The sequence below is a fragment of the Lutra lutra genome, chromosome 6, assembly GCF_902655055.1.
Source record: "Lutra lutra chromosome 6, mLutLut1.2, whole genome shotgun sequence".
NCBI classification, from domain to species: domain Eukaryota; kingdom Metazoa; phylum Chordata; class Mammalia; order Carnivora; family Mustelidae; genus Lutra; species Lutra lutra.
Genome location: NC_062283.1, coordinates 50,988,393 through 51,004,509, shown reverse-complemented (window position 1 = coordinate 51,004,509; position 16,117 = coordinate 50,988,393). Strand labels below are relative to the sequence as shown.

The 16,117-nt window shown below is 34.9% G+C and overlaps 1 protein-coding gene across 2 annotated transcripts in view; it reads left to right on the top strand.

The window, feature by feature from the left end:
- The window catches only part of HCRTR2 (hypocretin receptor 2), a 114,597-nt gene that overhangs the window by 86,631 nt on the left and 11,849 nt on the right, over positions 1–16,117 (top strand). For both annotated transcript variants that reach the window (XM_047733773.1, XM_047733772.1), the window contains exon 4: positions 544–659. In XM_047733773.1, the coding sequence (XP_047589729.1) occupies positions 544–659 (116 nt within the window). The remainder of the gene's footprint in view (positions 1–543; positions 660–16,117) is intronic.

Genomic DNA, 16,117 nt, shown 5'->3' with positions numbered 1-16,117 from the left:
TTTGTATATGGAGGTACAACTGGGAATAGCTTCCCATTTCTCAGGAAACTTATATTCTAATAAGGAAATCAACTCAGTTTACATTCTTTTCCCCAAAGCATTAACAATTAGGTTAGATTATCTTGTTTCTTATTGCAATTTCAAGTGTAGCACAATCCAAATTAATTTTTAGTAATTAGCCAGAGATAATCAGACAGAAAAATTCTTTTTGATAAATGAAATCTTGACTTTGGATAGCCTATGTTAGCACAAATTAAGAAATGGCTAATTGTTATTCTTCTCTGAGTACATTAAATAAAATTAAGACTTCACATTTAGTGTGTATGTGTATACTAAGTGTAAGCAGTTAATATGATATTACAGTATTTGCGTGTGTGTGTGTGTGTGTGTGTATAATATGCCAGTGAAATCATACATATCATATATCATATCATAGAATCATAAGTTAAATGTGTACTTTAAGGCAAAACATGGAAAGACATACCTTTAAAAAAATCTGTGAATTATAAAACAAGATTTTTATTATTTTGGCTTTCATTCCAGGTGAAATTTACCCCAAGATGTATCATATTTGTTTCTTTCTGGTGACATACATGGCACCACTGTGTCTTATGGTGTTGGCCTACTTGCAAATATTTCGTAAACTCTGGTGTCGCCAGGTATGTATTTTCAAATAATTTCCTTGTGTTTTCTATCGGATGCACTTAAAAATAAAACTTAAGAGGGGTGCCTGGGTGGCTCAGTCGGTTGGGTGGCTGGCTCTTGATTTTGGCTCAGGTCATGATCTCAGGGTCCTGATGTCATCTGCTCCGTGCTCAGTGGAGAGTCTGCTTGAAGATTCTCTCCCTCCGCTCCTCCAACACATTCTCTCTCTAAAATAAACAAATACATCTTTAAAAAAATAAATAAAATTTAAGAATAGACAGAACAACATAACAGGCTTGCCAAAGAATTGTGTATTCTTCTAAAATAATGAGGCCCAAGTAATGGAAATATGTCTTGGCATTTTTTTAGTGTGATATTTAGGGAGTGTATTTATGAACTGCCTAAATGAGTTTAAATTGTAATGTTCTGTGATTAATTGACTGGATTTTTGTCTAGGACTAATATTATAAATTTTACTTTTTATGAGAAATAACAAAAATTTCTTTAACGTTTCCTGAGACTGTATGTAAAGAATGTTGTCTTTTATATCAGATTTACGTAGTACACCTTTATTATGTGTTAAGTCTCCAACTCCAAAGATCTGATTTTTTTTTTTTTAGCACAGTAGAGAATCAGGCAGAATTTTGACTTTTAGAAACAGTTTATCATGCTGATTTGGGAGTATTGTAGTTTGTTAGATAACCTTGCTACATCAACAAGTATATTCATTCTCTGTTATTCATTTATCAAATATTTATCGTATTTCTTTTGCATGTGTATCTGATAAAAAGCTAAAAGCTCCTATCAAATTCATTGTTGAATTCATAGACTTGAGGAGGGAAAGAGTCAGATGCAGAGTGAAAGTCATCTTAATAAATATAAGCTGGTGATCAGAGGGAGGTGTGGTAGAGGAGTACCTAATTGCAAGCAGGAAACATTTAAGCTGAACATTGATGATTCCAAGTAAATCACCAAGTTTAGACAAAGAATATAACTCATCCTCTTGGACTTACAAATTGTATCTTAAAATGCCACATATCTTGGAGATGTATCTCTCTCTTTCTGTAAACTTACTGCTAGTACTTAGAGCTTATCAGGCTCATGGAAAGCCATGCCCTTAATCTGTTTGTTCTGATATATTTTATCCAACTGATGGAATTTACTGGTATACCTCAATTCATTAAAAAGAATTCACTAACCTTTTATCTGGTCTTTGTTTGAGGAAGAGTCTTAATTAGGGTATCCTTCAATGTTTCTTAGTCAAAGCAATTTTCAAGGTATCTTTTACTGGTTGAATACGGGCAATAGTTGCATTTTTCAACTTTGTATATCTTATAATTCCAAATTGTTTCTATTCCTTTATTTTTATAAAGCAACAATTACTTTTATAACCTTTAAAATGCAGTCAGTACCAATACTTACTATCATTCTAACTCCCAGTCTTTTCAACTAAGGTAACAAATGTGTGCCACTGTAGAACACGAGTTGTATTTTCCCAATCCCAGTGATAGTTTCTTCAATGCTGTTCCCCTGACCACGATAGCACATATTTTAGGGTGTTTGTTACTATCGCACTTACTTCTTGGTAAGTTTTATTATACTGGTCAGTTTTTGCTAGGTTATTCTGCTCTTAAAAAACAACAAAAACAATGCATGTGGCTTGCAGCAACAGTGTGTCTCACTCATGTTCCATGTCAGTAGTGAGGATGGGCTGTGGCTGTGCTCTACTTACTGTCTTATTTCAGAACTCAGACTAAGGGAACAGTATTCTCTGGGATGTGCCATGCTGTGACTGAGGGAAAGGGCAAGGAAGTGGGAAGAAATATACAACATCTCTTGGATCTTTGCTTTGAACTGCTATAATGTTAAGTCTTTTCATACTTCTTTGACCAAAAATAATAATAATAATAATAATAATAATAATACTTCTTTGACCAAAACAAGCCATGTGGTTAAGCCTGACCATGGCGAAGGAAAGAATCCTTCCCTTACAGAAAGATGCTACAAGTCATAGAGCAATAGGAATCTTCTTGCAAGCTGAGGAGTGAATAATCACAAATGATATAGTTCAAAGAAGTCAGAAACACAGACTCAAGGTCCAGATTGCATGAGTTTATATCCTGACTCTACAACTTAGTAGATGCATGAATTTTGTCAATTTCTTAAATTTCTCTGCCTTTCTTTTATTATTTTAAACTAGGGTAGAGGTAGATATCTCATAGAATTATTACACTTATTTGACGAATTAATTCAAGTGCCTAGAGCAGAGAAAGTGCTCATTGATTAAAATACCTTAACAATATATGCTGTTATCGGTTCTTTCAACTAATTCTGCCGATAGATCTAAAATAACAAGTATGTGTTGAATCCAGGAATGTGACTACTTTCTTAAATAGATCTCTATCATAGTACTTTTTAAAAAGATTTTATTGGGGCGCCTGGGTGGCTCAGTGGGTTAAGCCACTGCCTTCGGCTCAGGTCATGATCCCAGGTCCTGGGTTCAAGCCCCACATCGGGCTCTCTGCTCAGCAGGGAGCCTGCTTCCTCCTCTCTCTCTGCCTGCCTCTCTGCCTACTTGTGATTTCTCTCTGTCAAATAAATAAATAAAATCTTAAAAAAATAAATAAATAAAATAAAAAGATTTTATTTATTTATTGAAAGAAAGGGAGAGAGTACAAAAGGAGGAAGGAACAGAGGGAAAGGGAAACAGAGAATCTCAAGCAGACTCCTTGCCAAACATGGAGCTTCACATGGGGCTCAGTCTCATAACCATGAGATCATGACCTGAGCTTAAATCAAGAGTTAGACACTTAACTGACTGAGCCACTCAGGTGCCCCATTTTCATAGTACTTTTCAGTAACATTATAATAACCTTTTGTATTTGTCTATCTGCTCTACTCTAAAGCTGAAGACAGTACACTCTAGCCTTCATCTTGTATCCCTCCAATTTGTATATGCTTAGAATATACCAGTTGCTCAATAAATATAAGAAAAAAGTGAGTAGAAGAATAAGAGAAAGTTCTGGGAACACTTTGATAGAAGAGAACATCGGGAAATCCATTTCCCACTTACCCAGTTACTATTCATAGAAATTGGAATTTGAAAAATTTCTTGAAAGAGAAAAAGCATTGAATGAGCATAGAGGAATGAAGATGTTTTAGATTGAGTTTGCGATTTTGACCAGGAATGTTCAGTGTTAAGATCATTCCCTACTTCCATATTTTTTAGTAAGTGTATACTACATATAATAGAAGTTTTTATTTGTTTATTCATTTATGTACAGACTGACATAACTTTAAAACTCTTTGGAGGTACCTAAATCTGTCTTGTTCATCATTGAATCCCCAGCACTTAACATGGTGTCTTGCACTAAGAAAGTATTCCAAAAAGATGTTGAATAGATAACTGCTAAACTCCGCCCTGTTTATTTCTCCATTATTTAAGCTTATAGTTCTTCATGTCTCAAACTCTAAAGAAAATTCAAAATTGTATTGCAGGTTTAGAAATAACCCATATTTTTTTGGTGAATTGTTCTGGTTAGCATAAACCATATGATCCAAAAGATTTGCAGTAAAATGCTTGGGCTGTAAAACTAAAAACATTTACTAAACAGATTGGAATGGAAAATGACAAGTTCAGCTGAGCTTGCTTTAGCAGCCACTATAAAGTAAATTAACCCCAAATGGGTGATTATGTAGAATTCTGCTTGAGCAACTCTCAATTTCCAACTGTTAATGTCTATAAACAGAGTTCCAAAGTCTTATGTGTGCCATTGGCTAAATCAAGCGAGCCATCAAATGGAGGGCCTATCCTATTTGCTTAAAATTACAGATGCATGGAATCTGTTATATACTTTGGAATTGTAAGTGTAAGATTATTAGTGAGCAAAGTGTATGACCTTGTCTGACTTTCTCAAGAACTTTCAGCTTTATTAAAAGACTTAACCTGGGGCACCTGGGTGGCTCAGTGGGTTAAAGCCTCTGCCTTCGGCTCAGGTCATGATCTCAGGGTCCTGGGATCGAGCCCCGCATCGGGCTCTCTGCTGAGCGGGGAGCCTGCTTCCTCCTCTCTCTCTCTGCCTGCCTCTCTGCCTACTTGTGATCTCTGTCAAATAAATAAATAAAATCTTTAAAAAAGTAAATAAATAAAAAATAAAAATAAAAAAATAAAAGACTTAACCAGTGCTTTGCTACAATTAATTACTTAAATTCTTTTTTGACAATGTGACTCAGGGAATTTAGTCAGTCTGGAAATTCTACAGACTCTTCTCTAAAAGTCTTCTTTTTTAGACCCACTTAATTTTAGTTTATGTGACTATAACAATGTTCTTCCCACTTCTGGACCTCAGATAATTCAGCATTTAAATTTTAATCATCATGTGAACTCATGTTAACTCATTCCAAAAACATTTGGTAAGCACCTATATTGTCTGTACTGTTGGAGGAACTGGGGATGAACCATAAACCATAACTGATATTTGAGTCTGAACTAAATTTCAACTTACTAGGGAGTATAAATTTGAAAACTTTTCCTGTCCCAATTTTTCTCACAGTCTTTTCTACTGTTCTTTATTCTTCAACATTCTTCTGAGAAAACTTAAAATAATTAATGGTAGGTGATGACAAGTCAGTCTAGTGTGAGGGAATAGACAGCAAACTGGAATTGCAGAGGCAGAAACAAAAGCTGGTAACTCAAGTTCACACAGAGAAATAAAGAACACTAGTAAAAGTAACTACATAGGGGCTCCTGGGTGGCTCAGTGGGTTAAAGCCTCTGCCTTTGGCTCAGGTCATGATCCCAGGGGCCTGGGATTGAGCCCCGCATCTGGCTCTCTGCGCAGCAGGGGGCCTGCTTCCTCCTCTCTCTCTGCCTGACTCTCTGCCTACTTGTGATCTCTGTCTGTCAAATAGATAAATAAAATCTTAAAAAAAAAAAAGTAACTAATAGGTAAATATGAGAGTATAAATGTATTTTTCTTTGTAATACTTTTATTCTCCCATTTGACTTAAGAGATAACAGCATAAAGCAAGAATTGTAAAACTGTGAAGATTCAACTTATAATGTAAAGATGTGATACAAAAGAAGGAGATGGGAATGAAACTAACTTGGAGCAAAATTTTTATATGCTATTAAAATTAAATTACCATTAATCCAAATATTATTTAGGCTGCTAATTGTAACTTTCAGGGCAACCACCAGGAAAATATTCAAGAATTCAAGAAACTATAGTGAAAGAGAGAAAAAAAAAAAGAATATGAAAATGGTATACTAGAAAATACTTATTCTGGGCACCAGGGTGGCTCAGTTCATTAAGCCTCTGCTTTCAGCTTAGGTCGTGATCCCAGGGTCCTGGGATCCAGCTGCATTAGGCTCTCTGCTCAGTGGGGAGCCTGCTTCCCTCTCTCTATGCCTGCCTCTCTGCCTACTTGTGATCTCTCTCTCTGTCAAATAAATAAATAAAATCTCTTTAAAAAATACTTATTTAACACAAAATAAAGCAGCAATGGGGGAATAGAGGAACAAAATAGACATAATATATATAAAAACAAAGTGAAGTGACAGATGTAAATTATTCCTTTTTAATAATCAAATTAACGATTAAATAATCCAATTCAATAATTAAATGTAAATGAATTAAGCACTCCAGAGATTGGCAGAATAGATCAAACAAACATAAAATGTCTAGTTCTATGCTATCTACAAAAGATGTATCTCATATTCAAAGACACAAATAGATTAAATGTAAAATAGTAAGGAAAAATGTTTACTATGCAAACACTAATGAAAGAAAGCTGAGGTGGCTGTAGTAATATTAAAAGAAACTTACCAAAACTGTGAGAGTCAGGGTGTCTGGCTGGCTTAGTCTGTGGAGCACACAACTCTTGATCTCTGGGTTGTGAGTTTGAGCCCTATGTTGGGTGTAGAGATTACTTAAAAATAAAATCTTGGCAGGGTGCCTGGCTGGCTCAGGCAATTAAGAGACTAATTCTTGGTTGGTTTGTTTGTTTGTTTTTAAAGATTTTATTTATTTATTTATTTACTTGACAGACAGAGGTCACAAGTAGGCAGAGAGGCAGGCAGAGAGAGAAGAGGAAGCAGGCTCCCCGCTGAGCAGGGAGCCTGATGCGGGAGTCGATCCCAGGACCCTGGCATCATGACTTGAGCTGAAAGCAGTGGCTTTAACCCACTGAGCCACCCAGGCATCCCTAACTCTTGGTTTTGGCACGGTTTGTGATCTCAGGCTTGTGAGATTGAGCCCCATATCAGGCTCTAAGCTCAGTGGGGAGTCTGCTTCTCTCTCTCTCTCTCTCTCACCGCTCCTACACTCTTGCACACACTCCCTCTAAAATTAATAAATAATTTAAAAAAATCAGTAGATAAAAGTCAGTGAAACTGAAAATTGGTTCTTTGAAAAGATAAGAGATAATTACAAGAAAAAAGAGAAAAGATTCAGATCACTAAAATTAGAAGTAAAAGAGGGACATCACCACAGATGTTACAGTAATAGAAAGAGTAAGGGAATACTATGAATAACTGTACACCAACAAAGTAGATAGCATAGAGCAAATGGACAAATGCGTAGAAAGTCACAAACTACTGAAACTGTCTAAAGGAGATTAGAAAATTTGAATAGACCTATTATAAGTGAAGAGGTTAAATTAGTAATAAAGAAATTTCCCAAAGAAAAAGCACAAGTGTCTTCACTGTTAAATTTTACCAAATATTTAAAGGATAATTGACACCAAACCTTCACAAACTCTTTGAAAAAACAGAATATGAAAGAATACTCTTTACCTCATTCCATAAGTAATAGTAGTATGCTACTATTAGACCTAGACAAAGATATCATGAGAAAACTATAAACTAATATACTTATGAATATAGGGTAGTATACTCAACAAAATGCTAGCAAACAAAACCCAATATGTAAAAAAAGTTATACATGATGGCCAAGTGTGATTTAGCTCACCAATGCAATGTGGGTTTAATATATGAAAATCAAGAAGAGTCATACAATATTAAAAAAGACAAAACCCATGTGACATGATCATCTCAATAAATGCAGCTAAAGCATTTGACAAAATACAACGCCCTTTCAAGATAAAAGCACTTAACCAAATAGGCATAAAAGAGACCTCTTCGATGTGATAATAAAATCTACAAAACCCCACAGCTAACATCATATTTAATAGTGAAAGACTGAATATTCCCCTGCTAGGATCAGGAACAAGATAGGGATGTTTGATCTTATCAGTTCTGTTTAAGATTGAATAGAACTAGATACTATCCAGGTCAGTTATTCAAGAAATAATATTAAGAATAATAATAAAATGCATCAAGATTGACAAGTAAAAAGTAAACTAACTCTATTTGTAGATTACATGATACTTACTGTATATAGAAAATCATAAAGAATCCACATGCAAAAAAATTAAAAACAAGTTCAGCCAGTTTTGAAAATAATAGATCAATAGATAAAAATTAATTTCATTTCTATAAACTATCAAAGAACAATCCAGAGATGGAATTAACAAAAGAGTTCCATTTCAAACATCTCTAAAAAGAGTTGCTAAGAGTTGCTAAAAAACATTTAGCAATAAGTCTAATAGAAGAAATATAGAACATATACAATCACATAACATCATTTAAAAATTAAAGTAGGACTACATAAATGAAATGACATTTCATGTTCATGGATTGGAAGACCTAATATTGTCAAGATAGAAAAATTCCTCAAATTGACGTATGGATTCATCATAATCCCTATCAAACACCCAGCTGTCTTGTTTGTTTGTTTTTGAACAAATTGGCAAATAGTACTAAAATCAATATGGATATGCAAAGAATCAGGAATGGCCAAAATGATCTTCAGAAAGATGAACAAAGTTGGAAAACTCACTTCTCAATGTCAAAATTTATTATAAAGCTAGAGTAATCAAGATAGTGTAGTATTTGCAAATAGATAGTCATATAGATCAATGAAATAGAATTCAAAGTCTTGAAATAAACCCTTATATTTATGGTTAATTGATTTTTGACAAAACTGTCATCCCAGTTCAATGGGGAAAATCATAGTCTTGTCATCAAATGGGGCTGGGACATCTCTGTATACTCAAAAGAATGGAATTGGACATCATACACCATATATAAAGTTTATTGTAGACTTAGATGTAAGAACTAATACAGATCTTCAACTTACAGTGACATTATATCCCAATTGACCCATCATAAATTGAAAATAATGTAAGTCAAAAATGCATTTAATATACCTAACCTGTATAGAACATCATAGCTTAGCCTAAACTACTTTAATGTGTTCAGAAAATTTAAATTAGTCTACATTTGGGCAAAATCGTCTAACACAAAACCTATCTTATAATAAAATGTTGAACATCTTACATAATTTATTAAGTACTGTACTGAAAGTAAAAAACAGAATGGTTGTAAATGTATCAATTGTTTACCTTCATGAGTTCCTGTCTGATGGGCAGCTGCAACTCACTGCCAGTGCCCAGAATCATCAGAGAGTATCATACCACAATAACCAGCCTAGGAAGAGATCAAAATTCAAAATTCAAAGTGCAATTTCTGAATGTATATTACTTTTGTACCATCATAAATTTAAAAATCATAGGTCAGACCATAGTAAGTCAGAGGCCATCTGTGGTATGAAACTCTTAGAAGAAAACACATTCATTATATGCCTGTGGTCAGACATCATTATGCTTTGGTTTAGGATAATGGCACCAAAAACACAGGCAAAAAAAAATTGAAAGTAGATAAATTGGATGTTATTGAAACAAAAACATTTGTACTTCAAAGGTTACCATGAGGAAAGTGAAAGGCAACTCACAGAATGAAAGAAAATATTTGCAAATCACATATATGATAAAAGACATATCTTAAATATATAAAGAACTCTTCTGATTCAACAACAAAAAGAAATAACCCATTAAAAGTAGGCATAGATTGGAATAAACATTTCTCCAAAGAAAATGAACAAGTGGTCAATATACACATGACAAAATGTAATTATTAGGAAAATGGAAATTATTTTTTTTTAAAGATTTTATTTATTTATGACAGAGAGAGAGATCACAAGTAGGCAGAGAGGCAGGCAGAGAGAGAGGAGGAAGCAGGCTCCCTGCTGAGCAGAGAGCCCGATGTGGGGCTCGATCCCAGAACCCTGAGATCATGACCTGAGCCGAAGGCAGCGGCTTAATCCACTGAGCCACCCAGGTGCCCCAGGAAAATGGAAATTAAACATACAGTGAGATATCTTTTTACACACAACAGGATGGCTGAAATAATTTTTTTTAAAAAGATAATTACTTGGGACGCCTGGGTGGCTCAGTTGGTTAAGCAGCTGCCTTCAGCTCAGGTCATGATCCCAGCGTCCTGGGATCAAGTCCCACATCGGGCTCCTTGCTTGGCAGGGAGCCTGCTTCTGCCTCTGCCTCTGTCTGCCTGTGCTCACTCTCGCTTCTCTCTCTATGACAAATAAATAAATAAAAAATCTTTAAAAAAAAAAAAAGATAATTACTTATCTTTGTGAGAATGTGGAGAAATTAGTACTCTCTTGAGTTTGGGGATTGGTGAGAATGTGGAGAAATGTGGAGAAAGAATGTGGAGAAATTAGTACTCTAATGTGTTGAGAATGTGAAGAAATTAGTACTCTCATTATATGGCTGGAAAATGGAAAAAATGTGAAAGTAGAAAATGATGCTGCTACTTTGGAAAATGGTTTGGCCATTCCTCAAAATCTTTAAGGATTACCATGTGACCTACCAGTTTAATCATTAGGTACATACCCAAGAGAACTGAAAATGTGTCCACGTAAAAACTTACACATTATTGTTCACAGCAACATTATACATAGTAGCCAAAAAGTGGGAATAAACCAAATGTCCACTAATGGATGAATGAATGTAGTATATGCACACAATGGAATATTATTTAGCTATGAAAAGTAATGAACTATTGATACATACTACAACATGGATGAATCTTGAAATTATTCTTAAGTGAAAATAGACACAAAATACCAGGTATTTTATGATTCTGTTCACATGAAATGTAGAGAATAGGCTAGAACCAGAAAGATTTGTAGTTACAGAGGGTAGTAGGATGGAGTGATGGGAAGTGATTTGGAGTTTAATTTCCAGGTGACGAAAATATTCTGGAATTAGGCAGTGATAGTGTGATAACTGTGATTAACTTTGTTAATACACTAAAACTACTTAACTGTATCCCTTAAAAGGTGAATTAATGACATATAAATATATCTCAATAAATCTGTTTTTTTAAAAAAAGAGAACAAAACATGATGGGCATTTTAAAATAAGAAAAACATTAAAGATGGAGGCGATTCTTTTACAAAATTCTCCTGCTCAAACTCGGGGGAAGGAAAAAAGGGTAAACACAATCCAACTTGTTGATGCAATGAGAATTTATAAGAGGAACTGTCCAAAGGTTGGTTGTAATTAAAGATTTTAAGGTCCATAGAAATACAGAAGCATGAGAGGATCTAATCAGTAAAAACCATTTGTTGGATTCCAGGAAGGAAAGGGGAAACCAGTTTCTACAAAGAAGAGCTGATTGTGTGATGGAGTAATGTTGAGAGACAACACATTCTGGGGATGGACAAAGGACAAGAGCCTTGAGTTTGGTGATTGGGTGAGCAGATCATGGATGGCAGTAGTAGTCAGTTGTAGTCCATAAGGGGTGTCTATAGAACCTGAAAGTAGAGCTTTCTATTTTGAGAATGAAGTCAAAAGATGGGACAGATAAAACAGTTACGACCCTCATCTTGTGGACTGAGCAGGCTCATCTAAATTCTAAAAGGGCTTGCCAGGGCTTAAAAAAAAAAAAAAAAAAAAAAAGTCAAGAGGTCATAGAGTTAAACAGAAAAAAAAAAAAAGTCACTTGGTCTTGGAGCTCCATCATTCTCAAATGGTAGTATAAGGAATTAGAAAAAAGTCCCATTTTTCCTGCCAGACAGAGAAAGGTAGAGATTATCGCTTCATATGAGATAGCACCTTCCAAGTATCAGTTGTACTCTATTATGGTAAAATAGGTAATGAGCTGAAGAATAGAAGAAAGATAAAGAAGATCTGTCCTCCTGGAGTAGGAACTTTTAAGTACTAAGAAAAAACATCTTCCTAACTCTCATACTCTTCCAGTTACTAACTTAACTCTTGGCTCTTCCTCCTCCTCCCAGCTAAAATTCATGGCATTTCCCTTTGTTGGCTCCTTTTCTCACCACTTGCCACCCTCACTGATTTCTCAACCCACTTCATTCTTACTCAAATCCTATCACTACACTGAAACAGTTCCTACTTAAACTCATCAATGATTTCCAAAAAAGTTTCCCTAGGGATTTCTTGCTTAGTCATTTGCTAGTATTGAATAATGTCATTCACGGTTTCACTGTTTACATACTATTTTCCCATAGCCCTTGTATCTGTCTTGCTTCTTCTCTTTGCCTTGAATATTCATACTCCCTTCCTTGGCTGTTAAGTGACTTTTTACTGGTTCCTTCATAACTGCATAGAATTTTTTTAGGTGATATATTTTCCAAGCATTTTTTTTTAATGAGTTGATTTCCAAAATTGTATTTATCAGACTGATCCTCTTCTTTTTTCCAAGATACACACAATTCCATATATGTACATAAATATTATGTATATGACTTTACTGTAAATCTCAAAATTTGATGATATGAGTTTATTAAAGGATTTGTTAAAGGTTATGAATCAATAGCCAGATAAAGAGATACACAGGTCAAGGAGATTCCATGTCTTCTCCAGGTATGCCATTCATTACTCATCTCCATATGTTCACCAACATAGAGACTCTCTGAAACCCATGTCCTTGTGGATTTTTATAGAGGCTTCATTATATAATGACTTAGTCTTGACTAAGTCTTTGGCTGTTAGCTGATTCAACTCCAGCTCCTTCCTTCTTCCAAGAGGTCAGGGGGTGGGACTGAAAGGTACCATCCTTTAATGGTTGGTCCTCCTGGCAACTAGTTCCTGATCTTAAGTTACTTTCATTAATAAGACATCCATTTCACCTTTTATGTTTTCGAAGCATGTTCAGGAACTATAGATGAACACCAGATATATCTGGGAGATATATTTTGGTCATCTGAACCATGAAACATATGTCATAAATCATTTTATCACAGAAATATAAGGGATTGTCTCTTGATTTGGGGTCCTGCATATTTCTAAATTCAGGGATTAGTTCTAGTAGAGTTTTGGAAATTCCTTAGGATTTACTTTGTAAGCAATAATGTCTCCCCAATAAAATCAATCTATGTACCCTTTATCTATTTTTCTGTTCTTGTACTGGCTAATGTTGAGTAGAAACTCAAATTCTAATGTTGAGAAAAGACTTTGTTGTTTTGTTCTCAGTCTTCAAAGAATGTGCTCATCTTTTCCCATTAGGTAGGATGACAGTTGAAGGCTTTTTTATAGATGCCCTTTACCAGGTGGGTGATGTTTCCTCATGTTACTAGTTTACTAGTTTACTGAAATTTTTACCATGGAAAGGTGTTGAATTTTTAAAATGCTTCACCTTTATTTATTGAGATGGTCATATTTTTGTCTCTTATTCTGTTAATATGATACATTGATTAATTTTTGAATGTTAAATCAACACCACATTGCTGGAATAAATCAAATTGATTTATTGAGTGAATTTTGTTATCCTTTTTGCATATCGCTAATTGATTTGATAATATATTTTAAGGAATTTTTCATCTCTGTGTTTTCTTTTGTTGTTATGTCTTTGATTATTAGGATATCTGTAGTATTATAAAATTATTCAGAAAGTATTATTGTTTCTTTGAATTTCAGAAAGAGCCTGCATAAGATCGATATTATTTATTTTGTACTATTTGACCGAATTCATTAATGAACCTATCTGGACCTGGAATTTTTGTTTAACAAGGTTTGGAATCATAGTGCCAATTTTGATAATCTTTAGTGTCAGTTTTGGTAATCTTTGTTTTTCAAGGTATTTATCCATCTCATTTAAGTTTGAAAATTTATTCATTATTCACAATATCCTCTATTCTTCTTTTAATGTATGCAGCATGTTTCCCTTTCTTATAAATTAATCCTAGTCACAAACACAGCTTAAGAAAGGGCAGGTTTCAAGGTCCATCATTTACAAGATATCTCCAATTCATGATTGTGGCAAGACCTCTTCCAAGATGTATTTTTGTATCAAAGATTATTTTAAAGTTTATTTACAATAGTGGAATAAAAGTGAAGTGTGTGTGTGTGTGCACGTGCTCATGTGCGCACACACACGCTTTACACAGTTGGATTGTTGAATCCTTCCTGAGATGGCAGGGGAAGACCTTTCTACGTGGACAGCCTCCCAGGCTGGATTTCTCAATGCCCTTTAATATGATTATTATTTCATGTAACTAGGCACATATTTAAAAATTTACTGTCTTCCATAACACATTGTGTTGAAGTTTATAAGTGGAAACCTTACATCAGAATGGGAAAAGATGAGCTCTGCAGTCATACAGAGCCAATTCTGACTTGTTAGATGTAGACATGGATATTTTAACTTTCTTAATGTCTGCTTGATCATCTATAAATAGGGTTTATAATAATCTACTTTTAGGAATGCATTAATAATTACTCAAGATTATGCAGAGTTCCTGGTGCTCAGTTACTATCAGCGATTTCTGTTATCATTAGGTTGACCTTCTCTAGACATATACAGCTTATCAATGGGGACATTTGTGGGTTTCCTCAAGATGAATTCAGATTAAACATCTTCCATCCTTATTTTAGATCATCATCTAAAAGAGGACATTATCACTAGTTTTATTTGTTTGTGTTTAATTCTGATTGCATGCTCCCTGTGGCAGTTTCTCTTTATGGGAACTTTGTTTCTGAGGGTTGAGGAAGTAATTAGATGCAGGATATTGTTTCATTCCTTCAGGGGAGCACTGAATAAGAGAATTTCTAAAGTTTAAATGATCTCTCAGAGATCATTTAGAAAACAGTTCAAGATCATTTAGCAGACATTTATAGGGTTACTCATGCTACAGTTTTTCTGGAACTTTCTAGCATCCATTGCAGTTTCTCCTCAATTATTTTAAAAATGACTATTTAAAAAGAAACTCACAGAGAAGAAAGCATTCTCAGTGCCTCCTCAGCCCCCAACCAGTAACACAGAGAAGAAAAACGTAGAGGACCAACACTACATGAAAAAGTCAGTCTACATAAAAGAACACAAAGAGCCAGAAGAGAGATAATTTGTCACATGTTTTTCTACGTAAGGGCAGGTTTTCATTAACTTCATTTGTTTCTTTTTGAGAGAGAATAGTTATGGTTAAAAAAGGCTCCATATTAATATGTGTAGAAATCAAAGTAAAATTCTGCTTGCAAAGATTATCTAACACACCTGGATCTTGTGATGTATAAAGCAGCAGAGTCCATCCAACGTGCGTTCTAAGAGAGCAAAGGAACACATGGATCTGTCCTGGCCAGCAGCACGGAGATAAAAGCAACAGCTGAATAGTCTCAACAAAGAGGACCACAGAGTCTTAGTTAGAACCAACACAGGGCTATGGTGTGCTTGTTGGCACATTTTCCTCTTAAAAAATTATGCATGCTGAATTTTATTGTTTTGCTCACTAAACTCTATCAATCTTCATGAGCTTATAATTAAGAAAATATTACACTTGGAAGGACTCCCTGCTATTATCAAATAACTTTGAAAAGAAATGGAGAAGTACAAGTTGTTTAACTGTTGTTACAAATTCCAGCCATATGAAATGTTAATGTAAGACCACAAGGGATTCTCACTGTGTTTGTATGCATTTTATTTTTTTAAATTTATTTTAAAGATTTTATTTATTTGAGAGAAAGAGAAAGAGTGAGTGTGAGCTCCAGTGGGGGGAGGAGTAAGGGGAGAAGGAGAAGCAGACTCCCCACTGAGGAAGCCTAAGGGGTTGGGGGTTGGTGGGAGGTGCTGGATCCCAGGACTCAGATCAGGACCTGAGCTGAAGGCAGAGGCTTAACTGATGGAGCCATACCCGGCACCCCTGTTTGTATGCATTTTAAAAGGCCGGACTGGAACACAAAATGGGTTTCAAGCAATGTCATAAGAATAAATAGCAAGGATCAGAGAATATTTTATTTTTTTATTTGCTTCACTCAAGGTTTCCACTGACTGAACCTGAGAAACAAAATCTACTAAAAAGCGCTAGGTAGCTAAGTCCTATCTGTCCCTGTGGCAGCAGATGGCAGTATTGATGCATGAAAAAAATCTTTTCAGGTTACTTTCGCAATTACCTGTTAACGTCTCCCCTCTCTAAAGTGAGGTGTCTGAGCTGAACCAGAATTCCTAATCAGATCATATGGTGGTTGTCTTGTTACAGCTCTTCTTTGCCAGCTTTATTTCTCTCTCCTTTTAAGTAAGAGCTGGCTTTTGTTGT